General features: G+C 41.8%; 1 protein-coding gene across 1 annotated transcript; it reads left to right on the top strand.

Annotated features, from left to right (window-relative positions):
* The first annotated feature begins 23,782 nt into the window (after positions 1-23,782).
* On the top strand, positions 23,783-24,713 carry LOC143617236 (heavy metal-associated isoprenylated plant protein 39-like). Its single transcript, XM_077089860.1, has 3 exons — positions 23,783-23,914; positions 24,002-24,077; positions 24,444-24,713. The coding sequence occupies exons 1-3, from the start codon at positions 23,900-23,902 to the stop codon at positions 24,686-24,688; spliced, it is 336 nt and encodes a 111-aa protein (XP_076945975.1). The 5' UTR covers positions 23,783-23,899; the 3' UTR covers positions 24,689-24,713.
* The last annotated feature ends 1,900 nt before the right edge of the window (positions 24,714-26,613 follow it).

The following is a 26,613-nucleotide window of genomic DNA, read 5'->3' on the forward strand; positions in this document are numbered from 1 at the left end:
TCTATTAAATATTTGATGACATACACTGTAGAATATTTCTTCAATACATTTTTATATTTTTTCAATATTCTATTAGATGGAAATGTTATTATATGTTCATTATTTTTAATGATTTCATATTTATAAAATTTTCATTTTTTAAAATTCTTTCAATATTCTTTCTGTGATAGAATTGTTATATATATATATATATATATATATATATATATATATATATATCATATATGTTCATTATTTTAAATGATTTCATATATTTTAAAATCTCTAACTACATTATAACCAAAAATTAATAAATGCATTTCCGGTTCAATTTGAATTTATTAATATTTGAACCGGTGATAAAAATAAATTGTTAAAACCAAAGAAGCATGAAGGCAATTGGGTAATAGTTCGAGCATCGGGAGTGTGGCGTTTCCAAACCGAAGAGGTGACAACTGTCCCTTGACAAAGTCTACAACATATGTGCCCGGAATGAAGAGCATTATCTCGGTCCCTCAAATAACTAAGACATGAAAGTATGTTTTGTTCAGACCACATGACGTTAGGTTGTTTGAGGAATTCAAGACTAAGAACATGTTTGGAATTGATTTTAAAAAATGTTTATTGGCTTTTTCAAAAAGTCATTTTAAAAAGCCAGGATTTTATGCTTTTGAAAACTGTTTTTTAACCCCTTCAAAACGCTAAAATAAAAAAAAAATTTGTGATTGTCAAACACATTTTAACTTATTGGCTTTTTAAAAACACCAATAAGTCAATAAACATTTTTCAAACTCAATCACAAACATGCTCTAAGTCAACACCAATATGAGACCTTGAATGTGTTGCCAACCGAGTCTATAGCCACACCAATTTGTGGCATGTAAGACTTGGTCACGCAGCCTATGGTAAATTAAACTTAATCTCTAGAAAAGAAAGAGTAACTTGTTTACCTGTGATTGAAGTTACAAATGAATATATGTATGTAGAATGCCAATTTGGGAAGGCACAGCCAACCACTTGAGTTCATTCATATATACTGACGTGCTTAACTCGATGAAATAGAAATCAATGGCATGGAGTATATGATCACTTTGACAGACTTCTGTTCTCGCTATGAAATGTCCTGAACTCAAGGTGTCTCAGAGGTTGGGTTTACACATGCAAGATAGTTCTTAATTGAACTTCAAATTAACACAAATCCTAGCAGAAATCATACATATAGTTCAAACCCAAAGGCGACGGATCTATAGAAGAACAATGTAAGTTGTTTTAACATAACAAAAATTATAAAACTTCAAAACTTTCGGATGTCGGTCTTCAGCCGGACAAACCTGCTTCTGTGCTTGCCATTATCAAAATCATTATTACCAATTTGATGGCATTCAGAAAATCAGTTTATCTGAGTGAGTTCTAGATTCATAACATTCATTCACAAACATAATTAAAATAATAATACTTGAGTACCTAAGGGTACAAAACATAAAATTTTGTCACGTCAAAGGAAAGAACTGCCTTTTACATCATTGTAAGACTAAGGGGGTGTTTGGGATTGCTTATTTTCATCAACTTATAACTTATTAACTTTTTGAAAAGTAATAAGGTGTTTGGCGTTGCTTATATTGTGAGAGGAAAAGTTTCGTAAGTTAAACTTTTGTAACTTATTAACTTAATGAAAAGTTATAAGGAGGTAAAATAAGGAATCCCAAACATGCCCCAGGTTAAAAACGTCCAACCCTACCCGACTTCTAATTTTACAGGTAGGCACACACCGGCCTAACAATTGTACAATTGTCAGCCAGCCACAAGGCATTGCCAAATTCAATAAGGGCTAAGTTTGTGTGTGGGACTATTGGTAGATTTGTATGTACTTAGCTTATAACAACGTTCACATTTGAAACATCTTACTTCTAAATGCTAGCATGCACGTATTGGACCCTAGAACACATAAAAAGGGGTCTAGATCGAACTCACATGATAATCCGGCTAAGTTATACTTGACTGTTACCGTACTTCACTCTAAATACGTACAAGGTTCACATGTGAAACTATCAACGCCATGCGACAACTACAAGTTATCGCTCATTCAAAAGTTCTCGCTTCGGTCAAGTATTCACATGCTATAGTACTCACGCCGATCTAATATTCAATGTCAGAAACATCACTTAAACTCGGATTCTTTTACAAACGTGAAAACTATGGTTATATGCGAAAACTATGAGTTTCTTCTTCTTCTTCTTGCGAACATGATGTTTTTATGTGAAAACTCTGGTTTTATGCAAAACCTATGATTTTTGCGAAACTATATCTATGCGAGAACCATGTGTTGTATACGTCCCCTTTTGAGTTGATTCATTGTAATGTTTTAGGCCCGGCCATGTCTTGTTATGGTTTCAAATACTTCATTAATTACGTTTCTTGTTATTGCTCTAGCTGCCTAGTAACGTACGTGACTCTATATTATGAAATATCGTTTCAAAATGTTTTCCATTTTTGCTCTTCCACATGTTGAGATAAACACATAATTTTTCTTTTATCTACCGGAACATACCATGCATGCAAAAAAAATATCAACCTTTTCAATCTTACTTTCTGCAACTTACATGATATTATATTTCATAAGTCTAGCTATGTGTAAACGGGATTGCTAAATTTGAAGCTTTAAACCTTAAGGGATTCGTACAATAGTTTTTATAACAGGTTCAAGTTTTTAAATTAGTTTACTCGGTATATTTTTTATAACCTATTTTCTAAAGAAAATAATATTTTGTCGTCCAAATTAATATGAAAACCGAGTTGAATAATAGTGTTTGGATGAAGAAACACTAACCGGACCCCGGGCAGATTACGGGTAACCTGGGGGTTAGATAGATGTTTCCCACGAGGGGTTAGACCCGGTAAAGATGGTTCTTCTGATAACCTGCAAAACAGACACCGTGAGCTTGTCACTGAGAAGGGGGGGGGGGGGGGTTCCTCCTTGTGACCACCCTCCGGCGTGAGAATCAGACTAGATTGCTCTTTAAATATAAATGTATATTAAGAGATTGCTAGAGCAGATATCAGGTATAATATGATAAGATATGTTAAGATAAGATGGTCATACCATTTGTGGTATTTATAGCCGAAGGTAGGTTTCCAAGGAGATGTGGCCGGCTGCAATAGTGTTCCTGTTCCACCAACAGTGGCCTACGCACGTGCCCTGCTGGTAGTTGGTGGGTAGGCAGCGGCTGATAGTGACCAGGCCTGCTGTGTACTATTCCTTTTCCACCAACTGCCGGCTATGCACGTGTGTCACACCCTCAAAATCCACTAACGGAGTTTTACCGTCAGAGGGTGTGAACTGGCAGGATCGGAATCATTAGTTATAACCAAACCAAAGAAAACGTTTAAATGAAAAATAAGTGCGGAAGCGTAAAACCTTAATTCAAAAGTTGCGTCACGCAGGACGACTTAAAACCAAATGTAAATGTTAAAATTAAGTTTGCAGAGTAAGATGTTTAACAATTAATGCATGCTCCTAAACCGCGCGCCCGCCTCGGCTACCTGAGAATAACATACTAAAAGGGGTCAACACGAGGTTGGTGAGTTCACAAGCTATATAAGACAAATCGTTTAGCGTTTGAGTTCAGCGTTTTCGTTAAGTGTTTTGCGTAACCACGTTACGGCGTTTAAAAGTTTTGCGTAACCACGTTACGGCGTTTAAGTGTGTAACCACGTTACGGCGTTTAAGTGTGTAACCACGTTACAGCGTTTAAGTGTGTAACCACGTTACAGCGTTTAAGTGTGTAACCACGTTACAGCGTTTAAGTGTTACCAGATAATGTTATGTCAAATTATATATCGATAGGTAGCTAATCTATACAACAAGTATTACTAAGTGGTTCGAGACCGAAGCTGACTGTTTATCAAGTGCCCGTCACCAGGTCAACCCAGACCATGGTAAGTGTTAGCCAAAAATTACACCCACTCAACCTCCAGTTGAGCTTAGCGTCGGGTGGGGTTTGTCAAACCCAGTAGTACTACTCAACAGTGACTCGCTATTCCAAATATTAACCGGTTCGATGCGTGGGACTTCAAGGGTTACGTGCCGCTTAGCCTCTACAAGTGATATATATAATTTATAACAAAATCTTAAATATGTGTTTATCTCAAAAATGCGTTTATCGGAGTATGTTATCTCCCCCAAGTGAAAAACGTTTGAAAACAGTTCAAAGAGCGGGGTAAGTGAACTCACTGTTTGCGAAGAATATTCCAAATTAGATCACCGAGTGATGCGCGTCGTAGAAAACTCTCTAGCGTTCTAAAATAACAAAGAGATTTTCTAAGTATCGGAACGTTTAACGAGTCTCTAGACTCGGCACATAATACCTATGCACGTATCATGTTTCGTGTTTCGTTTGTGAACCGTGTGTGATTTAAACAAGTACAATTGTGATACGATACACGAGTGAGCAATTACTTTCGTGTCATGTATTAATAACATACTTACAAGCAATTATTCCCGTAAGGGCATTTTGGTCAACAAACAAAGACTAACTAACTATTATTCCCCATAAGGGCAATTTGGTCAATTCATGGCAATCAACTAGCAATTATTCCCCGCAAGGGTATTTTGGTCAAAATACCACAATTATATAAAAACTATCATATTTCATGCATTCCTATACAACTCAGCAGCTAGTTTCATTGTGACAGAATTTCTACTTGAAAGATTGTACTATTTCACCGATCATATCATCTCAATTAATTCACCAAAAATCACCACTGAAACATACATGTCTTAGGTTTCCAGAACATATTTTATATTATTTTTATTCCATATAGATTTCTCATAATGATCAAAACACTACAGTAAACTCATATCAGTCAGATTCATGCACAACAGAATGTTATTTGCAATTCCCGGTAAACGAAAAATCCAATAAATGCAAGACCACTTGGGTTTGGTTCCTAACTCAGTGAGTCAACTTCCAGAAGTGGAACCAACCCAATTGGCCTCGTAGTTCATGAGATATAGAATTTACAATATAACCTAACAGCAGGTCTAACAGCTCAGCTTTGCATCACGTTTTTGTAAAATCATAAAAGTATACTTCCACTTATCCAAAAATTACGAATTTATACTTTATAGAAACTAGACTCAACCTAGTTTACTGCAGTACTCACAATCTCAATCAATTTTCACGTTTACACTTCGTTACAGTCAGTTAAACATCGTATATATATTCTGTCCAGAATCTGTTCACATCAAAACTCAACATCATAACAATCTATGAACTATCATGCATCCATATAACCCTCTAGACACCATAACTACTATCCATGCATATAAATCACACCATACATACAAGATTAGGGTTTGTGTTTTAATTCAAATCAAGAACAACAATCAATCATGCAACAACATCAATCTAGTTATCAATCTATTATCCAACTAACAACTATCATATTGATCACATACATACATATAATCGGCTGAGTTAGGGTTTACATACAACCCATTAAACATCAAAATTACACAACAAGGAGGTAAGAGATGATCAAGTATACCTTCCTAGCACCTAGTTCTTGGATTAATCTCTTGATTGATGTGTGTGTGTGTGATGAAGGTGGACGGCAGCCGTGGATCAAGAGAGGGAGAGAGAGCCGATTTAGGGTTGTAGGTTAATAATAAGTTAGGGTTTGTTTATTAGTGATGTATTTATAATAATACAAGTTACACTCTAGTCCCTCTTCTTTCCAAGTGTTGTTTTTCTAGAACATTCCATCATACTTGCCCAATAAGTTAACATGACCATAGTTTTATCACATAGCACATAATCCTAACACATAATAATCACATAATTATTGTTTTTACGTTTATCGTTTATTTATCAATCGTTTGCGTCAACTCGTTTGCGTTTCGGTGCAAATCCCGAAAGACTACACATGTAGTAAGTGTTACGCGTCATTTAAACCCTAGTTTAAATGTAATGAAGTGTACGTTATAGATTCAACGATCTTAAAGTTTGAATTGACGGAGTTGAGTTAACCTGAAATTGACGATTGTCACATCATTCCCATGTTAAAGAATTTTCGTCCCGAAAATTTGAGTCAAGTCGTGATGAGAGTCTGAAAGAGTAAGAAGAAAAATTTTCAGTTTGTCATATCATCCCCTAGTAAAAAGAAATTTCGTCCCGAAATTTAATTCATACCTTCGGTGATGTTTGACGGTTTGCCGGGTTTCGCGGTTTTCGGTGTTTGGTTAGCCCTTCAAAAAGGTGAGGATACTTTTTCATCATTTGATCCTCGCGTTCCCACGTGAACTCCGGTCCACGTCTCGAGTTCCAACGAACCTTAACGATTGGAATTTTGCTGTGTTTGAGTGTTTTGGTTTCCCAATCCAAAACTTCGACTGGTTCCTCAATGAACCGTAACTGTTCATCAACTTGCAGTTCCTCCAAAGGGACTACTTGGGTTTCATCAGATAGGCATTTCTTCAAATTTGATACGTGGAATACATCGTGTACGCCACTGAGTTCTGTTGGTAGGTCCAGTCGGTACGCCACCGGACCAATGCGCTCAGTTATCCGGTACGGACCAACATACCGTGGGTTGAGTTTGTTTCGCTTACCAAAGCGAACTACACCTTTCCAAGGTGAGACTTTGAGTAACACCCGATCGTTCACTTTAAATTCGAGAGGTTTTCGGCGCTTGTCGGCGTAACTCTTTTGGCGATCCCGTGCTGCTGCCATGCGATTTCGGATTTGAACAATCTTTTCCGAGGTTTCGAGTACCAGTTCTGGACCAGTGATTTGACTGTCACCCACCTCTGCCCAGCAGAGTGGTGATCGACACTTCCGTCCGTACAGCGCTTCAAACGGCGCTGCCTTAATACTTGCGTGGTAGCTGTTATTATACGAAAACTCTACCAAGGGTAAGTGGGGTTCCCAACTTTTTCCGAAATCTAAAACGCATGCACGCAACATATCCTCCAGGGTCTGAATAGTCCGTTCACTTTGCCCATCCGTCTGAGGATGGTATGCTGTACTCATATCGAGACGTGTGCCCAGTGCGCTTTGCAGCGACTTCCAAAAGTGTGAGGTAAAACGAGAATCTCGATCGGAAATGATCGAGACAGGCACTCCGTGTCTAGACACCACTTCTTTCATGTATACTCGAGTCAGTCTTTCCATTTTGTCCGTTTCCTTAATCGCTAGGAAATGTGCCGATTTAGTCAACCGGTCAACGATCACCCAGATGGTATCGCATCCCGTCGGTGTCTTAGGCAAACCCGTAATAAAATCCATTGAGATGTGCTCCCATTTCCACATTGGGAGTTCCGGTTGTTGCAGTAGACCAGATGGTTTCTGGTATTCTATCTTGACTCTGGCACAAGTCAAGCATTTGCTCACGTAGGTGGCAATGTCGGCTTTCATGTTCGGCCACCAGTAAAGTTCCTTTAAATCATGATACATTTTATCTGAGCCAGGGTGGATAGAATATCGGGACTTGTGAGCTTCGTCCATCACTAGAGTTCTCAACTCTCCGTATCGTGGAACCCAAATCCGGTTCTCAAAATATCAGACCCCGTCCGATCTGGTTTCAAGTTGCTCGCTCATGCCCCGCATGAGTTCCGATGGAAGATTATCATCTTTCAAAGCTTCCAGTTGCGCATCGCGAATCTGATCGGGTAAGCTGGCATGAATCGTAAGTTGCAATGCTCTTACTCGTCTGGGTTTTTCTGTTTCTTTTCTGCTGAGGGCGTCGGCCACCACATTGGCCTTTCCAGGGTGGTACTTGATGGCACAATCATAATCTTTAAGCAGCTCGACCCAACGACGCTGTCGCATGTTCAGCTCTTTCTGATCGTAGATATGTTGGAGACTCTTGTGGTCGGTGTAAATGGTAAACTTGGTACCGTACAAGTAATGCCTCCATATCTTAAGAGCAAACACCACAGCTCCGAGTTCCAAATCATGGGTCGTGTAGTTCTTCTCGTGAACCCGTAGTTGTCTAGAGGCGTAGGCTATAACCTTCTCGAGTTGCATCAGCACACAACCGAGACCTTGTATAGATGCGTCACAGTGTACCTCAAAGTTTTCCGTTCCCTCGGGGAGGGCTAAAATAGGGGCGCTACAAAGCTTGGTTTTCAATAGTTGGAAGCGAAAGAGGTAAGAGATAAGATTACAAGACTACACAAACCTATGCAGTGCGTATTATTATAACTAATGGGTCGTCGCGGTTATAGTCTAGTATGCATGCAGTTTCTAGTTCGCTATAACCAATGGCTCTGATACCAATCTGTCACACCCTCAAAATCCACTAACGGAGTTTTACCGTCAGAGGGTGTGAACTGGCAGGATCGGAATCATTAGTTATAACCAAACCAAAGAAAACGTTTAAATGAAAAATAAGTGCGGAAGCGTAAAACCTTAATTCAAAAGTTGCGTCACGCAGGACGACTTAAAACCAAATGTAAATGTTAAAATTAAGTTTGCAGAGTAAGATGTTTAACAATTAATGCATGCTCCTAAACCGCGCGCCCGCCTCGGCTACCTGAGAATAACATACTAAAAGGGGTCAACACGAGGTTGGTGAGTTCACAAGCTATATAAGACAAATCGTTTAGCGTTTGAGTTCAGCGTTTTCGTTAAGTGTTTTGCGTAACCACGTTACGGCGTTTAAAAGTTTTGCGTAACCACGTTACGGCGTTTAAGTGTGTAACCACGTTACAGCGTTTAAGTGTGTAACCACGTTACAGCGTTTAAGTGTGTAACCACGTTACAGCGTTTAAGTGTGTAACCACGTTACAGCGTTTAAGTGTTACCAGATAATGTTATGTCAAATTATATATCGATAGGTAGCTAATCTATACAACAAGTATTACTAAGTGGTTCGAGACCGAAGCTGACTGTTTATCAAGTGCCCGTCACCAGGTCAACCCAGACCATGGTAAGTGTTAGCCAAAAATTACACCCACTCAACCTCCAGTTGAGCTTAGCGTCGGGTGGGGTTTGTCAAACCCAGTAGTACTACTCAACAGTGACTCGCTATTCCAAATATTAACCGGTTCGATGCGTGGGACTTCAAGGGTTACGTGCCGCTTAGCCTCTACAAGTGATATATATAATTTATAACAAAATCTTAAATATGTGTTTATCTCAAAAATGCGTTTATCGGAGTATGTTATCTCCCCCAAGTGAAAAACGTTTGAAAACAGTTCAAAGAGCGGGGTAAGTGAACTCACTGTTTGCGAAGAATATTCCAAATTAGATCACCGAGTGATGCGCGTCGTAGAAAACTCTCTAGCGTTCTAAAATAACAAAGAGATTTTCTAAGTATCGGAACGTTTAACGAGTCTCTAGACTCGGCACATAATACCTATGCACGTATCATGTTTCGTGTTTCGTTTGTGAACCGTGTGTGATTTAAACAAGTACAATTGTGATACGATACACGAGTGAGCAATTACTTTCGTGTCATGTATTAATAACATACTTACAAGCAATTATTCCCGTAAGGGCATTTTGGTCAACAAACAAAGACTAACTAACTATTATTCCCCATAAGGGCAATTTGGTCAATTCATGGCAATCAACTAGCAATTATTCCCCGCAAGGGTATTTTGGTCAAAATACCACAATTATATAAAAACTATCATATTTCATGCATTCCTATACAACTCAGCAGCTAGTTTCATTGTGACAGAATTTCTACTTGAAAGATTGTACTATTTCACCGATCATATCATCTCAATTAATTCACCAAAAATCACCACTGAAACATACATGTCTTAGGTTTCCAGAACATATTTTATATTATTTTTATTCCATATAGATTTCTCATAATGATCAAAACACTACAGTAAACTCATATCAGTCAGATTCATGCACAACAGAATGTTATTTGCAATTCCCGGTAAACGAAAAATCCAATAAATGCAAGACCACTTGGGTTTGGTTCCTAACTCAGTGAGTCAACTTCCAGAAGTGGAACCAACCCAATTGGCCTCGTAGTTCATGAGATATAGAATTTACAATATAACCTAACAGCAGGTCTAACAGCTCAGCTTTGCATCACGTTTTTGTAAAATCATAAAAGTATACTTCCACTTATCCAAAAATTACGAATTTATACTTTATAGAAACTAGACTCAACCTAGTTTACTGCAGTACTCACAATCTCAATCAATTTTCACGTTTACACTTCGTTACAGTCAGTTAAACATCGTATATATATTCTGTCCAGAATCTGTTCACATCAAAACTCAACATCATAACAATCTATGAACTATCATGCATCCATATAACCCTCTAGACACCATAACTACTATCCATGCATATAAATCACACCATACATACAAGATTAGGGTTTGTGTTTTAATTCAAATCAAGAACAACAATCAATCATGCAACAACATCAATCTAGTTATCAATCTATTATCCAACTAACAACTATCATATTGATCACATACATACATATAATCGGCTGAGTTAGGGTTTACATACAACCCATTAAACATCAAAATTACACAACAAGGAGGTAAGAGATGATCAAGTATACCTTCCTAGCACCTAGTTCTTGGATTAATCTCTTGATTGATGTGTGTGTGTGTGATGAAGGTGGACGGCAGCCGTGGATCAAGAGAGGGAGAGAGAGCCGATTTAGGGTTGTAGGTTAATAATAAGTTAGGGTTTGTTTATTAGTGATGTATTTATAATAATACAAGTTACACTCTAGTCCCTCTTCTTTCCAAGTGTTGTTTTTCTAGAACATTCCATCATACTTGCCCAATAAGTTAACATGACCATAGTTTTATCACATAGCACATAATCCTAACACATAATAATCACATAATTATTGTTTTTACGTTTATCGTTTATTTATCAATCGTTTGCGTCAACTCGTTTGCGTTTCGGTGCAAATCCCGAAAGACTACACATGTAGTAAGTGTTACGCGTCATTTAAACCCTAGTTTAAATGTAATGAAGTGTACGTTATAGATTCAACGATCTTAAAGTTTGAATTGACGGAGTTGAGTTAACCTGAAATTGACGATTGTCACAACGTGGTATGACAGGAGTTGGTGAGTAGGCAGCGGCTAATAGTGACATACAGTACAGGAGCATGTTGCTCGCCATACTGTTGTCAATAAGCTGTCGTATCTTTAGTCAGATCTTTTGCCCATACCTCGTCAGGTACAGTACAGAAGATCTTCCCGTATCGTACGGACTGGCTTATTTGGGCGGGAGTATTCCCCCTCCCGCCCTTGTGCGGGATTGTTCCCGGCTTTGCTCATTCCTTCAGGTGACACTGAGTGATTGAGAGCTAAGTGTCTTGTGCGTGTAGCCTTGCTGCGCGGGTGGCCTTCCCTGATGGCTTGTATCCGAAGCTGCGGGAACAGGCGGAGTCCTTCACCATTGGGAGGCATTTCCTGCGGGAACAGCTTGCGTACTGCGCGTAAGGACGTCACGTCTCTGAGCATGGTGGGTCCTGCGGATCCAGTTGGTTTCTGAGCAGACGTCCCTCTTCAAGGTGAGTCTTGCGGGTCCAACTGGGCTCTGCTGGGACCTACCTCTTCAAGTCCCCCTAGTCCAATGTTCTTCTCATGAGTGTTTAATAAAGTGAGGTGAACTTTTGGACTTAAGCAAAGGGTTTTGAAAAGGGTTTTTTAAGGTTTTCCATGGGGATTCTTCCCGCGGAAGTCCTTGTCACTTGCAGAAATTCCCGAGTTTCCTGCGTGATCTTTGGGTATGATGCGGGTAGGTCTGTAACCTCCTCGCAAGTCAGGAGCGTTGAGTCCCACTTGTGTGGATTCTCCATGAGGTTTTGGTAGTTTTGAACATAGTGATCAATTATGTTAAAACCACCAATTCCATCCTGGAGCTTCAAACAACGTAGTTCTCGACGTTCCCGCTATGCGGGGATGTTATTTCCGTTTCCGCAAGCATTGCCCAGAAGATCCTTCTTGGTTTCAATTCCCTGCGGAGCGCTAGGTATGTGAAGGGTTTTGCCTTAACACTGTACCCGCGCTCGTCTTACGGTTACTTTACTTCCAAGGTATTCCTGGCGTCCATTCCCTGCGGGTGCTAGGTATGTGAAGGGTTTTGCCTTGACACTGTACCCGCACCCGTCTTATAGTTACTTGGTTGCCGAGGTATTCTTGGCTTCAATTCCCTGCGGGTGCTAGGTATGTGAAGGGTTTTGCCTTAACACTGTACCCGCATCCGTCTTACGGTTACTGGGTTGCCAAGTTATTCTTGGCTTCAATTCCCTGCGGGTGCTAGGTATGTGAAGGGTTTTGCCTTAACACTGTACCTGCATCCGTCTTATGGTTACTTGGTTGCCAAGTTACTCTTGGCTTCAATTCCCTGCGGGTGCTAGGTATGTGAAGGGTTTTGCCTTAACACTGTACCCGCATCCGTCTTACGGTTACTTGGTTGCCAAGTTATTCTTGGCTTCAATTCCCTGCGGGTGCTAGGTATGTGAAGGGTTTTGCCTTAACACTGTACCCGCACCCGTCTTATGGTTACTTGGTTGCCAAGGTAAGGGGTATTTTCCCGCTTTTGAATCTTTTTGAATTTTGAAATTCGAAAGGTTGGTGAAAGGATAAGAACAGTCCAAACCTCTGAAACGTCGTGCGACGGTTTCTTCTGACTGTGTCAGGACGTGCAGGAAGTTATGGTGACGTGACAGTACATGGTCATTCCAGACGCTTTTTCAGGCGCGTGGGCGCGATTTTTCGGGCGCGTGGCCGCGAAATTAATGGTACGCGTCCTTTCAACAGCTGTTGCCAGCTTGCTTTTCGCCACGTGTCATAGTTTCACTGCACCTTTGATTTCTCTCTCCTCCGCATTAAATTCATCGCATTAATTGCGATTAGTATATAAAGGGGGAGAGGGTTCTTTGTAATCCACACTTTTCACTTTTCTCTTCATCTTCTAAACGATTTCCGGCGAATACTCATCTTTCAGTCGAGCATTCTCTTGAAATCGTTTTCTTCTTTCTTTTTGCAAGATGTCGTCTCGTGATTTCGAAGCTACAGCCGATGACAAGAGTACTGCTGGCGAGTGCCAGTGTGCTCTGCCTGTCGATCTGTATCAGTACGTCGTCAGGAAGTTCATGCTTGAGTCTCTCGAGCCTGAGTTTCCTGAACCCCACCAGACGGTGTATGATGCCCCCAGAGGCAAGATCGGGGTTTATGCTGCATTATTTGTCTATGGGAATCTTAGGTTCCCATTGACAAAGTTTGTTTACCGTGTCCTTGAGAGGCACGGTGTGCACCTGACCGAGGTGCATCCGATGGCGATTGCCAAGGTTCGCCACTTCGAGTGGGTGTGCCGGATACTGGGCATTGAGCCCTTCGTCGACCGCCTGATGACCTTCTACTCCTGGAGGTGCATCCAGGGGTGGTACACGTTGATAACCCGGATTAAGGGTTTGAATATTTGCGCAACCGAGCGCAGTCTTCGCTCGTGGAAGCGGGAGTTCTTCTACATCTCCGCTCGCGCCATCCCCCTTGCCATGAAATTCAAGAATGGGCAAGCACTTCCCAGCCTTCACGCCTCCAACTACCAGGAGGCGGAATGGTTTGCGAAGATATCCCGAGTCCAATCTCCGGTTTACCGGTTTGCGGAGTCCGGGATGGTGATGCTGGGGATGAGCCGGGTGTGGAAGGCTGCGGATGCGCAAAAGATCCCAATCGTCCTTGAATACGGTTCGAACTCTGTTCCTTACGGTATGCTCTGTTTCTTTTTGTTAATTTAGAATTTCTTCTAACTTCTTTCCTGTTTATTTCAGAGGGGAACGACTTGCAGTCGCTCATGTACCCGCGGGAGGCTGACGGTCCCGCTCGGATGGGTACTCGCGCTCTAGACGAGAACGAGTTGCCCATCCTAGAACAAACGGCGGATCGGTTCGTGGAGGTCTATCCGCTAGGCCATGAGATCCTTAGCGCCAGGCGGCCAGGTAAGGCGCTATTCGACCCTCGACCCCTCAATGTTGAAACCTCTGCTGGAATTCCTCTAATCGTATGTTCTGATGAGGAATCCGCATATGGTCCTCCGTTGGTGCGGAAGAAGAAGGCTGCCGACGGGAAGGGGAAGGAGAAGGTGGCCTCTACTGCCGATCCGGTGCCTCGGTCTGAATCGGAGACCGAGAGCGAAGAGGTGGCGGGGAATCCCGGTGGTGATAAGGCCACCATTCCGGAGGCTGTGACAACTGTCACCGAAGAGCCCAGGATGACAATGGTGAGCGGCGTGAAGAGGCCGGCTCCATCGGGTTCATCCCCGCCTGTCCGTACATTTAGGCTCAAGAAAACCCGTAAGTACAAACTTCCTTTATCTTTAACTTCATAGTTTTCCATTATTAATACTTTTCTTCTTTGTGCAGGCGTGGATGTTGACGCATTCCAGGGTGGAGCGCAGAGGAGTACCTCTCCGCCAATGACGGTAGGCTTGGTCAGCCTACCTGAGGCGACGACCCAGGCGCCTGCGCCTGCTTCCGCTGGTTCAGTTGCTCACTCCTTTGAGCCGACTGTTCCAGCTGTGATGACGTCACCGCCGGCAGTGAGTGCTATTTTTAGCGCATCTTTCACCGTGCCGGCGGTTAGTTTTGCTGCGGATTCCGCGGCTGCGACCGCGGCGGCTTCTACCATGCCTCCGTCATCGGCAACGACGGCCGAACCTTCAGGTATGCATGGGGCTTATCGCCAACCTCTGCCTCCTTCCCATCTGCCTGACCTCTTGGATGGATTTCCGTTGGGTTCAGGTGATGGGTTTGGCGGCTATCGGCCTGTTATTGACCCTACAGGTGCATAGGGTTCTTTTGACCCATTTTATATATATTTTTTTATCATCTTTTCCTAACTGCTTTATGTTTTTTGCAGTGTCGGATTCTAATGAAGTGTATGTTCCACGATGGAACATTCGCCGAGGAACAACCCTTCGCACCCCTGTGGAGTGCGTGGAGTGGGCTCGTCACGCTGCTCCCAGTGGTGCGTTGGGGGAAGCCATGGCTAGCTACCAGGAGGGTAGGCTAACCAATGAGCTTCGGGTTCTCCTGGCCCGGATGCAGCCGCGCGTCGAGCTGCTTTGTCATGAAAACGACAAGTTAAAAGCAGCTCGCATTAAAGAAGTAGCTCAGGCGCGGGCTGTCCGGGAGGAGAACCAAAGGCTTACCGCAGCTGCTGCGGAAAAGGAGAAGGCCTTCAAGGCCCTCGAGGTTGAAGTTCAGGCCCGGCTCGAGGCCCGTTCCAAGGCTGCCCAAGCTGTTAATGAACAGCTTCGGCTGGCTAAGGAAACTGCAAGGAACGCAACCGAGAGGGCCACCAAGGCTGAAGCTGTTGCTGAGCCTCTACGCGTGGAGAATGAAGAGCTTAAAGCCAAATTAGAGGCTCTCCAGCAGGCTCATGATGCCTTGGCGATGGAAGACGCCAAAAAGCTCCAGGAGATCTTGGACCAGAGGGGGGTGCTTGACCATACTGAGCGGAAGCTAAAGGGCGTCGAAGAGGCTGCGGCTAAAGAAGTGTTGCTTGCCAACCTCAACAAGAGTGAAGCCGAACGCGCCCGTAACGAAGCTCAAGCTGCCCTCCAAGAAGCTCTGGTTGCCAAGGAATGGCTTCTTCGAGAAGCGTTGTCTCAGGTATGCTTTTCATTTCTTTACGCTTTTCTTTGTAGATAGAAAAGGTTCTGATACTTGTATATTTTCTTGTAGGTTGTGCATCGGGTCTTCTCAGAGACGTCTTATGACGATGCTATGAGCGCAGCCCTCAACGCTTCTCACGAGGATGGGGAAAAGGCCGGCTTCCTGCTTGGTCTAGGGTTCGTTGAGAAAGGCATCCCGCCTTCCAACTTCCCTTTGTACAATGTTGATACTGAAGCTGTTTACGACCAAGCAGTGAATCAGTATGCCGCCTTCCCGCATCCGGTGGTGGAGAAGGTGAACCAAGTTGCTGCTGCTGATGATGGGCTAGCTATCCTTAAAGCTTTCCTTGAACTGCCACGCTCTACTGACGGTGCTGGTCCAAGTGGAAGTGGCCCTGAAGCCTGATCCTGAAGATCCCTTCCCACTGCTAGGATAGATTTAGCTTGTATAGATTTATTTTCTTGTAGGCGGGTAGTTACCCGGCCATTCTTGTAATGAATCATTGTGAAATATAAATCTTTTTGCGGGTAAGACCGCTATTTTCATTGGATTCCTTGCTTTGTAAACGTTATATGACTTGCATACTTTAGTTTAAATTAGCAATTTTCCAAGTGTTTAGAATAAGTTAACCTTTGAACGTGGTAGATAATAGGTTGAAGTTTTGCTTCCTCTTTCGTGATTGTGCGGGTAGGACCGTCACTTGCACTTAGTAGGATGGCTAAACTTTACCTATATCTGACCTGCGTGGAGGTTTTCCTCATCTTTTTTGAAATTTCTAAGTATTTAGGATAAGTTAACCTTTGAACGTGGTAGATAATAGGTTGAAGTTTTGCTTCCTCTTTCGTGATTGTGCGGGTAGGACCGTCACTTACACTTAGTAGGATGGCTAAACTTTACCTACATCTGACCTGCGTGGAGGTTTTGCTCATCCTTAATGAAATTTCTAAGTGTTTAGGATAAGTTAACCTTTGAACGTGGTAGATAATAGGTTGAAGTTTTGCTTCCTCTTTCGTGATTGTGCGGGTAGGACCGTCACTTGCACTTAGTAGGATGGCTAAACTTTACCTACATCTGACCTGCGTGTAGGTTTTCCTCATCCTTTTGTTAGAAATTCTCGGTTTTGAATAACCGTTCGACGTGCGGTTGTTAATAGGTTAGTGTTCAGTTTCCTCTCCTGATTCATGCGGATAGACCGGCACTTTCATTTAGTAGGATGACTGAACTTTTCCCCTTCAACTGACCTGCGTGAAGGTTTGCCGTTTTTTGGGTTTATGCGGGTTTTGCCGCCTTCCCCAACCAACGACTTTCCACGTATTTATGCGGTGAAAACCGGCATCAGTGTTGATAGTTCATAAAGTATAAATGTAAAATCATCAGCGTCGATGTTCTAAGGAGAATCATTTCCATTAGAAGTGGCTCTTGGCCTTTTCTTTACAAATTTGGAATTGATTTACATGCAAACTGTGTAATTGAGCTCCCTTCCATGTTGTTGGGATGGGAGTGCCATCGAGCCGATACGCACCTGGTTCGGGATCTCGTTCTTTACGCAGCATGTAGTCTCCACATTGAAGCTGGAATTTTATTCGTGTTTTCCCCAGCTGGGGTTCTACACGCATCAGCCTGCTCAGCGTTCATTGCGCCACGAGGTGCGCGAGCGTCCCATCTCTGACAAATGCTTCGACCATGTCCTTTACGTCTATGCATTCTTCGGTGTTGTGGCCTTTTGTCCTGTGAAAGTCACAGTATTTGCTCCGATCAGCATTGTGACGATGTCGGATTATTTGAGGCTTTGGCCATGGGAGCTCCTCAGTAGCGAATATCTCGGTGACGCTTTTGGTGAGCGGCGTCCATCTGGAGTTCTTGTTTGACTGTACGTTATCCCTTCCGCCTAACCGATGCTGCAAGCCGGATGAGGTGTCAAAGTTTACCCTTGACTGCCAAATGCCTAGCTTCCGCTTTTTGTTTAATCGGGCGGTAAGGACGTTGTCTTCTCTTGTTTTCTGGGTGTAGAGGTTTGTGCTCTGTGGGAGATCTCTACCCAGTTGCTTCTCCGTTTTCGCAAAGCGTTTAGCTGCTGTCATGATGGCATCCCATGTGGATGGCATGCCATCTTTACCCGTTAAGGTGCGGATGAGCTCTGGGTCGTTCGCGCCCTGAATAAAAGCAGCGCGAACAAGATCTTCGCTAATGTTACCCAGACTTAGCTTCTTCGAGTTGAAGCGAGTGATGAAGTCTAGCAAAGATTCATCTTCCTCTCGAATGCATTTGAGGATTGTCCATTGCTCATCGGTATACTTTCTTTGCTGGCTGAAGTGTTGGCTAAACTTCTGTTGGAAGTCTGCCCAGTCGTAGATGTGGTTGACCGGTAGACGATCGAACCACGCTCTAGCAGCCCCAACAAGCGTCATTTGGAACATGTAACACCACGTAGGTTCCGTCCAACTACTGACGGTTGCCCCCGCTATGAATCTGTTCAAATGATCATCTGGGTCAGATATACCATCATATGTGCCTATGCTGGACATTTGTTTAGCACTTTTTGGGGCAATTGCTTCCGCAATGTCCCTTGCAAATTTGGACGTTCCCGCATTTGCAACGTTTGGTCTGAATGTTTTGGAGAAGTCACGTGGACTTCCACCTGTGTTTTTTGGTTTGAAGGCTTCTCCAAAATGCCTTCTCGGTTGGGAGTCCGTTTCCTTACGCTTCCCTTTTGCCCTATGGCGAGGGTTCGCGTCGGAGTCGGATTCTTCCGAGTCATCGTCCAAGTATTCTTCGAATTCGTCAGCCTGTTGGACGGAACGCAAACGTTCGTCCAACTCAGCTTGGAATTCCCTCTGACGTGCCTCCGCCCATGCCTTAACTTCATCGAGTGTTTGGCGGGGGAATCTTGTTCGTTTCTCTAACTGGGTATCGGTGAATCCCAGTGAGCGATTATTTACTGCACTTGCCCCAGCTTGGGTAACTGGGGTAGTGTTCGTAAAATTTACTTCACTTGCCCCGGCTTGGGTAACCGGGGTAGTGTTTGTAAAGACTGTGTAGCCGGTATTCCCCCCAGTAGCTGGGGTTGTGGTTACCGGAATTTCTTTAACCATCTTTCCAGTAGTTTGAAAAAACTGAAAAGAAATGAAGTTCTAGCTTTATGCACGGATGGCGCCAATGAAGAAACACTAACCGGACCCCGGGCAGATTACGGGTAACCTGCGTGGAGGTTTTGCTCATCCTTAATGAAATTTCTAAGTGTTTAGGATAAGTTAACCTTTGAACGTGGTAGATAATAGGTTGAAGTTTTGCTTCCTCTTTCGTGATTGTGCGGGTAGGACCGTCACTTGCACTTAGTAGGATGGCTAAACTTTACCTACATCTGACCTGCGTGTAGGTTTTCCTCATCCTTTTGTTAGAAATTCTCTGTTTTGAATAACCGTTCGACGTGCGGTTGTTATTAGGTTAGTGTTCAGTTTCCTCTCCTGATTCATGCGGATAGACCGGCACTTTCATTTAGTAGGATGACTGAACTTTTCCCCTTCAACTGACCTGCGTGAAGGTTTGCCGTTTTTTGGGTTTATGCGGGTTTTGCCGCCTTCCCCAACCAACGACTTTCCACGTATTTATGCGGTGAAAACCGGCATCAGTGTTGATAGTTCATAAAGTATAAATGTAAAATCATCAGCGTCGATGTTCTAAGGAGAATCATTTCCATTAGAAGTGGCTCTTGGCCTTTTCTTTACAAATTTGGAATTGATTTACATGCAAACTGTGTAATTGAGCTCCCTTCCATGTTGTTGGGATGGGAGTGCCATCGAGCCGATACGCACCTGGTTCGGGATCTCGTTCTTTACGCAGCATGTAGTCTCCACATTGAAGCTGGAATTTTATTCGTGTTTTCCCCAGCTGGGGTTCTACACGCATCAGCCTGCTCAGCGTTCATTGCGCCACGAGGTGCGCGAGCGTCCCATCTCTGACAAATGCTTCGACCATGTCCTTTACGTCTATGCATTCTTCGGTGTTGTGGCCTTTTGTCCTGTGAAAGTCACAGTATTTGCTCCGATCAGCATTGTGACGATGTCGGATTATTTGAGGCTTTGGCCATGGGAGCTCCTCAGTAGCGAATATCTCGGTGACGCTTTTGGTGAGCGGCGTCCATCTGGAGTTCTTGTTTGACTGTACGTTATCCCTTCCGCCTAACCGATGCTGCAAGCCGGATGAGGTGTCAAAGTTTACCCTTGACTGCCAAATGCCTAGCTTCCGCTTTTTGTTTAATCGGGCGGTAAGGACGTTGTCTTCTCTTGTTTTCTGGGTGTAGAGGTTTGTGCTCTGTGGGAGATCTCTACCCAGTTGCTTCTCCGTTTCCGCAAAGCGTTTAGCTGCTGTCATGATGGCATCCCATGTGGATGGCATGCCATCTTTACCCGTTAAGGTGCGGATGAGCTCTGGGTCGTTCGCGCCCTGAATAAAAGCAGCGCGAACAAGATCTTCGCTAATGTTACCCAGACTTAGCTTCTTCGAGTTGAAGCGAGTGATGAAGTCTAGCAAAGATTCATCTTCCTCTCGAATGCATTTGAGGATTGTCCATTGCTCCTCGGTATACTTTCTTTGCTGGCTGAAGTGTTGGCTAAACTTCTGTTGGAAGTCTGCCCAGTCGTAGATGTGGTTGACCGGTAGACGATCGAACCACGCTCTAGCAGCCCCAACAAGACGGTTGCCCCCGCTATGAATCTGTTCAAATGATCATCTGGGTCAGATATACCATCATATGTGCCTATGCTGGACATTTGTTTAGCACTTTTTGGGGCAATTGCTTCCGCAATGTCCCTTGCAAATTTGGACGTTCCCGCATTTGCAACGTTTGGTCTGAATGTTTTGGAGAAGTCACGTGGACTTCCACCTGTGTTTTTTGGTTTGAAGGCTTCTCCAAAATGCCTTCTCGGTTGGGAGTCCGTTTCCTTACGCTTCCCTTTTGCCCTATGGCGAGGGTTCGCGTCGGAGTCGGATTCTTCCGAGTCATCGTCCAAGTATTCTTCGAATTCGTCAGCCTGTTGGACGGAACGCAAACGTTCGTCCAACTCAGCTTGGAATTCCCTCTGACGTGCCTCCGCCCATGCCTTAACTTCATCGAGTGTTTGGCGGGGGAATCTTGTTCGTTTCTCTAACTGGGTATCGGTGAATCCCAGTGAGCGATTATTTACTGCACTTGCCCCAGCTTGGGTAACTGGGGTAGTGTTCGTAAAATTTACTTCACTTGCCCCGGCTTGGGTAACCGGGGTAGTGTTTGTAAAGACTGTGTAGCCGGTATTCCCCCCAGTAGCTGGGGTTGTGGTTACCGGAATTTCTTTAACCATCTTTCCAGTAGTTTGAAAAAACTGAAAAGAAATGAAGTTCTAGCTTTATGCACGGATGGCGCCAATGAAGAAACACTAACCGGACCCCGGGCAGATTACGGGTAACCTGGGGGTTAGATAGATGTTTCCCACGAGGGGTTAGACCCGGTAAAGATGGTTCTTCTGATAACCTGCAAAACAGACACCGTGAGCTTGTCACTGAGAAGGGGGGGGGGGGTTCCTCCTTGTGACCACCCTCCGGCGTGAGAATCAGACTAGATTGCTCTTTAAATATAAATGTATATTAAGAGATTGCTAGAGCAGATATCAGGTATAATATGATAAGATATGTTAAGATAAGATGGTCATACCATTTGTGGTATTTATAGCCGAAGGTAGGTTTCCAATGAGGTGTGGCCGGCTGCAATAGTGTTCCTGTTTCACCAACAGTGGCCTACGCACGTGCCCTGCTGGTAGTTGGTGGGTAGGCAGCGGCTGATAGTGACCAGGCCTGCTGTGTACTATTCCTTTTCCACCAACTGCCGGCTATGCACGTGGTATGACAGGAGTTGGTGAGTAGGCAGCGGCTAATAGTGACATACAGTACAGGAGCATGCTGCTCGCCATACTGTTGTCAATAAGCTGTCGTATCTTTAGTCAGATCTTTTGCCCATACCTCGTCAGGTACAGTACAGAAGATCTTCCCGTATCGTACGGACTGACTTATTTGGGCGGGAGTATTCCCCCTCCCGCCCTTGTGCGGGATTGTTCCCGGCTTTGCTCATTCCTTCAGGTGACACTGAGTGATTGAGAGCTAAGTGCCTTGTGCGTGTAGCCTTGCTGCGCGGGTGGCCTTCCCTGATGGCTTGTATCCGCAACTGCGGGAACAGGCAGAGTCCTTCACCATTGGGAGGCATTTCCTGCGGGAACAGCTTGCGTACTGCGCGTAAGGACGTCACGTCTCTGAGCATGGTGGGTCCTGCGGATCCAGTTGGTTTCTGCGCAGACGTCCCTCTTCAAGGTGAGTCTTGCGTGTCCAACTGGGCTCTGCTGGGACCTACCTCTTCAGTTGGTACGTACAGGTCAACTATAATGAATATTTTTTTGTCTAGAATAATCAATGATATGGGTCCTCGAATGTTATTCTAGATTAAGATGTTATAAGTATACAAGTTTGATTAGCCCTCCAAACAAACCACATGTTTATGAACTGTTCATAGAAAGTCCATGTATTTATGAAATGTTCATAGTAAGTAGTTAAAGTGTTAAATTAATAAATATGAAAAAAGATATTTGTTTATATAATATATATATATATATATATATATATATATATATATATATATATATATATATATATATATATATATTAAACCACCAGAACTAAACACATGCCATGTAAGTTCGTGAACGTCAATTCGGAGGTGGTACCGAAGGTGGTGGTGGCGACCAGATGTGGTGGTGGTGTTTATGTATGGCATGATTAAAGCTTTGGAAGAAGGGCAGGTCTTAGGTTCAAATTCGATTTTGAGCATTTCTTTTTCTTTTGTTTTATTTAAAATGCCGTCATCGTGGTCCATTAGGTCTTAATCAAAGTTCGATTCATGGGGAGACGATGGAGAAGAACAAATGAGAAAGTGGGATATGTGAAGACTAGATAACAACACATTAAGGAAGCGTTGATCGAGGAGAGCATATATATGTGTGGTTGAGAAAATAGATTTTCATGAATATAGTGAAAATATAAAGATTGACAAAAAAAAAAAAGGTTTTTGATATATATAATATTACTCATTACTCATTTGGCAGTTTATGTCCCTTAAACAATTTGATTAGATATCCCACAAAGTAGAATTATAAGTATTTAATAAGGATAATATACAATAATTAAATTAGATTAACCAAGAATCTTAAATAAATTAAAAATAATAAATTTTAATAAGTATAATAATTATAATTTTATCCGTGGTTCTTTTCAAAAACTTTATGTGACTGTATTTTCTTTTTAATTTAATTAAAAATGAGACATAAAAAAAAGTTACAAATAGTTTGGCAAAGTTTTATATCACAACTTTTAATTAAGATATCATTTCAATCATATTAAAATTTTATTTTTTTGACCTTTTCTCCCGTTGCTAATGTGTATGTAGCGACCCCAATGAGCGTAACATGACGAATCAATTGATACCCATGGACTTCTTATCATGTCTCCGACATAACATGCATGTTTAGTAGCCCTGGTTTATTTATGAAGCTGGTTTATAATTTTCAAACATTAAAATTCGGGCTTAAGTTAAATGAGTGAATCACCAAGCAAGCTTATGAGCAAGCCAGCTATTGAGCGAGCTTACTTTGGCTCGAGCTCAACTCGTTTAGAAGCCGAACCAGCCTGGCTTTGCTCCTTTATGAACTACATGATTTTGCGTGAATGTTTTAAGCTATCTTCAAGCTAATGACAAGCTGTTTGAACTACCCTAGGCCCAACCACAAAAAGTTAACCATCTTAATAGTTTTGATCAACTCCAAACCGGTATGTTTCTACCTATACCGTATGTACTAAATAATCGTCACATAATTTTCAACACTCAACTAGAGATGTTTACGATTTGGTTCAACCAATTTAACAATATTTCTAGACCGAACACTTGACTACAAGTTTTAGAATCGGACAAACCAAACATTGTTTGATAATACAGGAGATAGACTTGGTCTCATGACACTAAATGTCTTTTACATACTTGGTCCAAGTCTTGACTTCGAGTTTTCTAACTCTTTGGCATCAATTGAATGTTCTTTTGGCCTTATACTAGTCAATTTTTTTCTAATATCTTTTCTTCCACAAGTAATGTTCAGACCACTATTTCCTCTTCTTATAAATCTCATACACCAACACACTTAGAATTCAAAACATTTTCTTTATTTTATTATAAATCACACACACAAACACATCTGCTTCACCAATCATCATCATCTCCATCAACATGCCTGAAAGCAAGGTATATTTTCTGTACCTTAATTGATATCAACTTCTACATCCGTATTTCTTCATAATTTTACTGTTATTAATCCTTAACTAATTGCAGAAAGTGGTTATTAAAGTGGATATCCATGACAACAATGACAAGAGGAAAGCGTTAAAGGCGGTTTCCGGTCTTTCAGGTTAATATATGGTTCATTTTATCCAGTTTTGATTCTACACCAAATAACTTTTTTTTTAAGTTGTCATGGAATAAAAAAACCGAGCTCCGAAACAAACTATTCGAAGCTGAAAAAAGTATTTACATCAATAAAAAGAGGATTCTTAATCCACTCATTCCAAGCAACTCTAGCTTTTGCGATTTTTACTAGTGTACCATAAAAAAGAATAATAAACAATATTCTCGAAAATCTTTCCACTTCTAACCTAGTTCGGCTAAAAACAATCTTATTTCTGAATCTCCAAAGAGTCCACCAAGTTGTAAAGCAAACCACTTCAATTCCGTATAACTTGATTTAGTTAGAGAAAACCAATCTTAAATCTTTTAGGGATCGATTCGGTGGCTATTGAAATGAAAGACCAGAAACTGACGATCGTTGGAGACGTTGATCCGGTGAATGTTGTGGGGAAACTTAAAAAATGGCACACTAATATATTGAGCGTTGGACCCGCAAAGAAAGAGCCGGAAAAGAAAGCGAATGGAAATTTGGTGGCTTACAATCCGTACTGGCCGCCACCAGTATACGGTAATCATTCTATAGAAGAAGATCCCAATGCTTGTGTTATTTGTTGAATGTATAATATATATAAGAGATGCATAGCTAGGTACATGTATATGGGTTTGTTGTTGGGTTGTTGGTCATTATCGTACTTTCTTTTATATTATACAAACAATGATTAACCTTAAAACACGCTTTTGGTGTATCTCTAACTATAAGTAGTACTGTGTAGTAGCCCTAAGCAATTAACGTGGAAAAAATCGAATATCGGTCAAGGACCGATATATGAGATATCGTTTATCGTAGTGAGATATCGGTAGGATATCGGTAATTTTAATATCATGTAAAATTCATATGTATAGCATTTTAACACTTATAATTCAGTATAGTCTCCAACCATTAAGTCATTAACAAATTAACCTTTTGCAAATTGCAAAGCACCAACAATCGTGCCAAGTAAGAATTGATTAAGACTTAAAACACTAACATTGAAAATTAAAAGTTGATAATTAAGACTTAAAACACTGATATCGGAAATATCGGTGATTTAATTAATGCGAGTACGTATACTACCTGAACAAGGACGTATTCCCACTTGTGCCAGTGTCTTCAATGGGATGGGGACTAATGTTTTATATTATGAGGTTGGGATGACTCGACAATATTGATACTTTAGCATTTAGCACGTACTATTGAGTAAGATGTTGGATTACAGCTTCCAGGTGCCAACTGTCATGTGTATCTATCATATATTTTTGTGAATAAATAAAATATAGCTGTAACGGTTTTTATTAATCATAACTGTTATCTATAAGTCATTGTTGGCCCCAACTAATTAGCTGGCTACTGATGGTCCCAACTTTTAGCGTATTTATTCTCAACGGTCCGCGACTAACAAAATCTTAACGCCGTTACTTGAAATCGTCGGAGAAAACGATTTTAGCCAGAAAAGTCATTTTTTTATGGTAAACTCAACGTTACTAAATATTTTTTTTTTAAATAACATGACTAAAATTCATTAAAAAAAATAGGTGGTTGTGTGTTTCATCATTGGGTACAGCTTGTTTCTCTGCGGCATTTATCAGCTTCGGGGACTGTTCAACGTCACTTTCTTACTTTCGACAAGTCATTTCTCTTTGTTTCCCGAGATCATATTATGTAATACCATACAAGTATAGATTGTATTGCCTATCTTTTCTTTCACCCGCATTCGTGCCTAAACAGTGATGATAGACCACTTTTTTTAATAACACCAAATGCTCTTTCCTTTTTTTTTCTTGCTAGTTCTTGTGTTCTTTTAATAATGCACTTTTTTCTTCATTTGGGCATATAAATGCTTTCACAATAGTGGCGTACCATGGATAAATACCATCAACAAGATAATACTCATGCATGTACTCTACATTTTCGACATAACATGTTTCTCCATGTGCAGAACAATCAAAGATGTCATTGAAAATAAGTGATCGATCCTCAACATTGATATCAATGTTAGAACCATAAGCTCCAAAGAATGCATTTGAGATCCAAAGGTCAGATGATGTCACAACTTCGAGCATCATGGATAGGCGTGGGTGATCACCTCGTTGATGCTAACATCGCCAACCAGGACAATTTGCCCACCTCCATTATGTGCAATCAATACTTTAAAGCATCCCACGGATAGTCGTGTATTTCTTAATGTACTTCGTATTTTTTGTCGAATGTTACTCACTATAGGTCTCCTTAAACATCTCTTCACATTATAAGGACAAAAACACCTTAGCGTAAGAATATAAATAATTGTAACAATAAATGTGCCGTAAATAAATGCTTGTAACACCTTCATACATTCCTCCCACAAATCGTACGAAGTTCCATACACAACTTGACGAATAGTCGATGTACACTTTTTGTATAGTAGTGAAACATGATTTACCTCTAGCGTCAGCCGACCTTTTTTGAGAAAAAGGACATGTCTACTATAAATCGACAACTATGCGTCAAAATAAATTCTGAA

This window comes from Bidens hawaiensis, unplaced genomic scaffold (genome assembly GCF_021521415.1).
Source record: "Bidens hawaiensis isolate Kalapana, Puna unplaced genomic scaffold, B.hawaiensis_p1.1 tig00053229_1, whole genome shotgun sequence".
Classification (NCBI taxonomy): domain Eukaryota; kingdom Viridiplantae; phylum Streptophyta; class Magnoliopsida; order Asterales; family Asteraceae; genus Bidens; species Bidens hawaiensis.